General features: G+C 46.0%; 2 protein-coding genes across 2 annotated transcripts in view; both read right to left on the reverse strand.

The window, feature by feature from the left end:
• Positions 1–7,500, reverse strand: part of LOC134452382 (cell adhesion molecule 2-like) — a 666,831-nt gene that overhangs the window by 628,048 nt on the left and 31,283 nt on the right. The gene's annotated exons all lie outside the window — the stretch shown is intronic.
• Positions 1–7,500, reverse strand: part of LOC134453250 (uncharacterized) — a 29,150-nt gene that overhangs the window by 6,882 nt on the left and 14,768 nt on the right. Inside the window, exon 2 of the mRNA XM_063204122.1 lies at positions 179–263. Coding sequence (XP_063060192.1) covers positions 179–263 — 85 coding nt within the window. The remainder of the gene's footprint in view (positions 1–178; positions 264–7,500) is intronic.

Raw genomic sequence — 7,500 nt, forward strand, 5'->3', positions numbered from 1 at the left:
AGGAGAGTACTGGGAGAAGTTACTGGGAGAGGAGAGTACTGGGAGGCTACTGGGAGAGGAGAGTACTGGGAGAGGAGAGTACTGGGAGAGGAGAGTACTGGGAGAGGAGAGTACTGGGAGAGGAGAGTACTGGGAGAGGAGAGTACTGGGAGAGGAGAGTACTGGGAGAGGAGAGTACTGGGAGAGGAGAGTACTGGGAGAGGAGAGTACTGGGAGAGTACTGGGAGAGGAGAGTACTGGGAGAGTACTGGGAGAGGAGAGTACTGGGAGAGGAGAGTACTGGGAGAGGAGAGTACTGGGAGAGGAGAGTACTGGGAGAGGAGAGTACTGGGAGGCTACTGGGAGAGTACTGGGAGAGTACGAGAGATGCTACTGGGAAAGGGAGGCTGAGAGCGACAGTAGGCTATTCAGGGGCAGAGAGATGTTATAGGAAGAGACAGTTATGGTTCCTGGTGGAGGCTGGATGAGGTAGGGAGAAGCTGGGAGAGCCTGAAGGAGGCATGGCATGGGGAGACTTGGAGAGGTTACTGGGGAGAGACGTCTAGTCAGCTGGGGGAAGAGACAGGGAGAGACCGTGGGTAGTAGCCTTTAGTGGTAGACAGGGAGAGACAGTGTGGGTAGGCTATAGTGGTAGACAGGGAGAGACAGTGTGGGTAGGCTATAGTGGTAGACAGGGAGAGACAGTGTGGGTAGTAGCCTTTAGTGGTAGACAGGGAGAGACAGTGTGGGTAGGCGTAAAGCACGCAACTGGGCTGGTAACTAGGACACAGGGAGAGGCAGTATGCAGGGAGAGGTTACTGAGGCTGGCAGAAACAGTAGGCTAGGAAACGGCATAGCTAGGGATGAGAACTGCTAGGAGAGGGCAGAAGAAGCAGGGCGAGGGAAGAGAAGCGATGCAGTAGAGGAGAGTACGGGGGAAGTATGCTAGATGGGCCCGCCAGTGGACCCGTTTACTCATTGCTAAAAAGCCTAAATTACATCATAACAACATTACCATGACATTACTGAGAGCCTTAAAGGATAGTTCCGGCGTAAAATGAAAGTTTCACCATCGCTTTCCCATGCCACATAATGTATATAATGATGAGCCATTCTGGGCAATGCCGCGCCGTTATGGTGTTAGCTAATTTTAAGCTTTTTGGCGAAAAACGCAGCCAATGCATCACGGCGGGGCCAATTATAGTCCTATTATTTTCTGATGTTTCCCCGCTATAAACAACTTCAAAAACGATACACACTTCATCACAAAGGTCTCGTCAATCAAACCGAGGCACAGAGACGATCATCGGACCACCTCACTGGCCAGTGTTTTCAGAGGTGTCTCACTGTTGCAACTCTCTGACCCGGATGCAGGCTACTCAATCAGGTGGCTAGGTAGGCTAAACATGGTCCGCGGTTCTTACACCGGCTGCGACCGTAAAATGAAAAGCTGGAACCCCGACCGTTTTCACCGACTGCCACTGTCTAAACCAGCCATATTACGGGAATGGCTAATAGTTATCCTTTAACCCTATCCAGACTGGGGGGGGGGCTAAAAGTGCCCGCACCAACTTTGATGTCGTATAATTCCTTAACGACTTAAGCTATGACTACTAAACTTTGTGACTTTTCCTAACAATTAGTTGGCTACAGTTCAGTACCGAAAGATTAGGTTTATAATTTTTACCGTTGCCATGGCAACGGTTTTCTGACAGGTGTGTCTGACCAAAAATCACTTTCCTATATCTACGACGCCATATATTTTCATATTTTTTGTTATTTCCATTAGCATCAGACTACTTTGTGAGCATTTAAGTGGTTTGAAGCATAACATCATTCAAATTCAAGTGCATTACCTAAATTTGATGGAAAATACATTATAGCGATATTTTGGGCATAATAAGATGATGATGTCATAATGACGTCATAATATCAGATAATTATACAAAAACGATGTCAATCATAGATGTCCATACGTAGATCATCTCCCCCAAGTTTCGTAGTCATACTGTATTCCGTTCATGAGTTATGAGGGGGGGGGTCAAAAGAGCCCCCCCCCCCCCCCCCCCCAGGCCCAGGAATGCCAAAAAAGCCCAGTCTGAATAGGGTTAAGTAACATATTAAGAATTTCATTACACTTCTGCTGACTGTAAAATTATAACATAGGCTTCACGCAAAGGGAAGTATGGTATAGTAGCCTCTTTGTGCAGATGGGCCCGCCAGTGGACCCATTCACTCATTGCTGATAATGCTCAATTACATCATAACAACATTGAAAGGACATTACAGAGGGTCTTAAGTAAGACATTAAGAATTTGTCATTACACTTTTGGTGATTGTAAAATTATAACATAGGCTCCACGCAAAGGGGTTAAGAGACCGGGAGAGCCGGTGAGGGGAGGGAGGACAGGTGTTGTTAAGGAAGGGAGGACAGGTGTTGTCTGGGCTGCGGACTCACAGCAGGTTCACGTCCCCTCTCCTCTCACACATGACTCCCTCCCTATCAGGTGTCAAATATAGGGTTACAAACAAACACTGGCCATGGCCTCTAACAGTAGGCTCAGAGCAGGGTGAGGAACCTTTTTCATTCGAAAGGCCACTTGAAATTGCCCCAAGGGCCGTAAAGGTCCTCCAAGGGCCATACTATGAACACAAACCAGGATTTCCCCCTGCACCTTAGGCCTATATTGAAGGCAGCCACCTTTACAACAGACCCCACCTTACTTGTATTGCAAATCGAATTTCTAAGATTCCTTAACAAAATGTGTCATATCATGTGAGGCTGCGGATAAAACGGCTTCAAGGGCCGCAAACAGCCCTCGAGATATAGGTTATCCACCCCTGCCTTAGAGCTACAGGACCCAGAAAAGCCTACATACATAACACTCTAGGAGCTATGTTATAAAATTGTAATGACAATGTCTTAATCTGTTACGTAAGGCCCTTGGCACTGTCATAGCAATATTGTTATGATGTAGTGGAGTACTTTCAGCAAATAGTGAATAGGCCCGTTGGCGACCATATCTGCAGTAGGAGGCTAATGTTAAAAAAACAAGACTAAGTGAGGCTTGAAGTTGTAGGAGTTTGTAAATCTTGTTTCCGCTGAGTTCTCTTTTTTTGTGTTCTATCTGAATGTTACCGCTTTCCTGTCCTTGTAACTATATAACTACTTTTTGGGTGAATTCAATCTGCTCTGAGTGTCCTGTCCTTGATGCCTATTTCCAAATATTTCCCTTTGTGCAAATCAAGTATAAAAGTGTGACCAGGCATAACCAGACTTTCTTTACTCAATGGGATATGAGCTGAATGCATTGAGGACTTTCTAACAGCTATAACAGTGAAAGGTTGTAGACCATGAGGGTAACTTTGAAAGGATATGATCAGCCTCAGACCTGTATGTGTTTGCTATACTTCCATTTTCACCATATCAGCTAAAGCTGGGTACATTGAGACAATAACATAATAACAACAACAATAACAACATAGTAACATAATACCAACAATAACAACATATTAATAGATCATCAAGAATGCTTTTTTTGTCTGTCTTCTTTTTCAATTTGTCATTACATAAGCTATTGTTGTTTCCTATGAGTTCTGACGCCACATTATTGTTGTAATGTCACTAGGCTCTCATCTGTGGGTATTACTCATTGGCCTCATTTACATTTCAATCAGAATTAACTCACTTTAATTACTGCAACAAGACATCTGGCACAATCAGGGTCGAGTCTCAGATATATAGTAAAGAATTCCTTACCAAGGTCGTACCCATCCGTCCACCACCCCACCCCTCATCCATTCACCAAACATTATTTCCCTGCCAAGCATCACTTCCTCCTTCCTGATAGCTGATAGGTCAGTCTCTCATTATAGCTTGCTTCCTGATAGCTGATAGGTCAGCCTCTCATTATTGCTCGCTTCCTGAGAGCTGATAGGTCAGCCTCTCATTACAGCTCTCTGATTCTTCTCCCACACACCGTAAAAGGCTAAAGGGCTAGCAGAGCAGCGCATGGTGAAACCAGGCTAATGAGCACACAGTGCGCGGACCAAGAGGTCATCCAAGTACAACCGTGCAAGGTCACACGAGGAAATACATTCTGTGCAAGCAGCAATCAGAATGGCCGACATCCATTTAGAACACTGGGTACAGAACACAGAACAGGATTGGAATTCCAAACAGACTCCCACTGGCTGTAGAGATGGAAAAAAAACTGGATTGAAAAGAAAATCAAAAGTCCAGCCATGATTTTTTTGGTGCCCATCTATCTATCTGTCTGTCTGTCTATCTATCTATCTATCTATCTATCTATCTATCTATCTATCTATCTATCTATCTATCTATTCATTTATTTATATAAAAAAAAACCCTTTCCTTCTCTGCTTCCACCTGCACTGTTGTTGCTGGATAAGTGAATTGGCTAGAACAAATATCTGACAAGGACTTTTAATTTTCTGGACCTGGGCATTCAGCCTCTGACTGACTTGACAGTGAGTTAAGTCATGAACCTGGTCAGATTTCGAGTGGTTTTGGGCTTTGAGTTGGCCGAAGACCAGCAATGTGCAATAGGCACTGTGTGATATTCAAAGACTAGTCAAGGCAAGGCAAGGCAAGGCAAGGCAGTAGACTCTTTTCATCCTCAGTCTCCTCTCAAGATGTTGTGAAGGGCCAGGAAGACGGGTAAGAGAAGAGAGGGAGAGAGGGGGAGCAAGGAGACAGCGGAGGAGAAGAGAGGGAGAGAGGGGGAGCAAGGGGGCTGAAGAGGAAGCGAAAAAAAAGAAGAAAAGAAGAAGAAAAACCCAGGCGCAGATGGGACGTGAACTAGTTCTGTCCATCCACATCTCCTATCTCTTAGCTCCTGGCTCTGGCCCGCCTTGAATGGCACGCAACCTGGCTTTCATGCTTCCTTTGTTCAATACAGGGCAGAGAGAGACGAACTTTGGACAAAACAGCTATGTGACCGAGAAGGACAAATACTTGCAAAACAAATCTTGCTCTTGCTCTTGCACTTGCTCTTGGTCTTCTTGTTCTTGTTACGAATGCTGTTTTTTTTTACGAGGACAAAATAGTGTCTGTACTTCGGACGCGTTGATCAGTTCCTCATCAGCTTTACTCATCAGTGGTGTAGTGGGGATTTTTAAAGTGGGGGTATGCGATTTTTAACGTCATCAAATAATTAGGCAACTTGTGTCAAACCCCCCAAACTGTCAAACTTAATCTGCCGTCATTGCTTCTCCGTTTTCACCTGCAATACTACTATGTGGGGGGTCAGGGTCAGAAGAGGGGCAGATGGCTATGAGGAGGGGGGAGGGGGAGGGGAGAGCTAGAGATTTAGATTTTTAAAGATACATTATTAAAACACTTTCTACAATATGCACAATATGATAATATTACACTCTTAAAATGTATATAATATAATATATACTGTATAAATATATATAAATGAAGGTAAAAAACAAAACAAGGGATGCAGGAGGAGGGAGGATGGGTCGGTGGGTATGTGTAGGAAGGGGGAGGGGCATCTGAGGTAACAGAGTCCAACATGACATGGCATCAGGGACTAATCCCTCTCACCTACTCTGACCTTGTTACACACACATACACACACGAGCGCAGGCACACGCACAGACACACGCACGCACGCACGCACGAACGCACACGCACACACACACACACACACACACACACACACACACACACACACACACACACACACAGACCCAGTATTACACAGAGACCAGCACTCTCTTTCCACACAGACAGACAGCCCTCCTGAGCATGCCATGTCAACTCCAATGCATATAGATTGCATGTGAACATGAAGCAGCTACTCGTAACCAAATGACAGTCAGAGTCTATGAACAAACTCATTTCTTTCTGTCTCTCTCCCTCTCAATTATATTTCTGTCTGTTTCTCTGTCCTTTCTTTCTTTCTTTCGTTCTTTCTTTCGTTCTTTCTTTCTTTCTTTCTTTCTTTCTTTCTTTCTTCCTTTCTTTCTTTCTGTCTCTCTGTCTTTCTATCTGCTTTTCTTTTATACTCTGTGGGCTTATTGAAGATCTGCCAGTAAAGCGGTTATTTAATCGACAGTGCCACCCCTTAAATAAGTAATTGAAGTTACCCCCATCACCCCTAAAGAACTTATTTAAACTGTGTACGCCATCACCCCTGGCCCTCCCCTCCCCTCCCCTCCCTAATGTCTCCCTTCCTTTCCTCTCTTGGCAATTCCAGCAGCAGCAGAAGCTGTGATCAGGGGTGTCGTTCAAGGGGGTAAAGTGTGACTGAGTCACCAGGGGCCCAGTTTATACAGTAGGGGGCCCACACACACAGTCTGGTTTATTAAGATATATGGCTTGGGGGGGTCCATTGGAGTTGATTGTACTACATAGGTAAACAGTTCCTATAGCCTGTATTGGCGAGCAGCATCTTGCTGTATTACTCTCTATTGTACAGCAGTAGCGGTAGTAACCAGGGGTGTCATTCAGGGGGGTAAAGTGTGACTGGGTCACCAGGGCCCCATGTGTATAGGGGGCCAGCACACAGTCTGATTCATGAAGATATATGGCTGGAAGGGGGGGGGGGAGGTCCATTGTAGCTGATTGTACATAGGGCCCAAAACATGCTCCAGTCCCTTCCTCTCTTGGCAATTCCAGCAGCAGCAGTATCAGTGATCAGTGGTGTCGTTCAGGGGGTTAAGAGTGACCAGGGCCCCATGTAGATATATAGGGGGCTCGCACAGAGTATGATTCATGTAGATATATAGGGGGGTCCATTGTAGCTGATTGTACATAGGGGCCCAAAACACACTCCTCCCTATTTTCTCCCTTCCCTAACTCTCTTGGCAATTTGAGAAGCAGCAGCACCAGTGATCAGGGGTGTCGTTCTGGGGGGTTAAGTGTGACTGAGTCACCAGGGGCCCAGTTTATACAGTAGGGGGCCCACACACACAGTCTGGTTTATTAAGATATATGGCTTGGGGGGGTCCATTGGAGTTGATTGTACTACATAGGTAAACAGTTCCTATAGCCTGTATTGGCGAGCAGCATCTTACTGTATTACTCTCCATTGAACAGCAGCAGTGGTGGTAACCAGGGGTGTCATTCAGGGGGGTAAAGTGTGACTGGGTCACCAGGGCCCCAGGTGTATAGGGGGCCCTACACACAGCCGATTCGTGAAGATATATGGCTTGGGGGGGTCCATTGCAGCTGATTGTACATAGGGCCCAAAACATGCTCCTCCCTAATGCCTCCCTTCCTTTCCTCTCTTGGCAATTCCAGCAGCAGCAGAAGCTGTGATCAGGGGTGTCGTTCAAGGGGGTAAAGAGTCAACAGGGCCCGGGGGGCGCTGTGGCACAGCACGCTAAGTCCCCCACAGGGACCCCCGTTCAAGTCCAGCCGGGGTCATTTCCCGATCCCACCCCGTCGCTCTGTCCCACTCATTTCCTGTCACCATCTCAGACTTTCCTATCAAATAAAGGCATAAAATCCCTTAAAATATATATATATATATTCAAAAAATAAGT

The sequence above is a fragment of the Engraulis encrasicolus genome, chromosome 7, assembly GCF_034702125.1.
Source record: "Engraulis encrasicolus isolate BLACKSEA-1 chromosome 7, IST_EnEncr_1.0, whole genome shotgun sequence".
Taxonomy (NCBI): domain Eukaryota; kingdom Metazoa; phylum Chordata; class Actinopteri; order Clupeiformes; family Engraulidae; genus Engraulis; species Engraulis encrasicolus.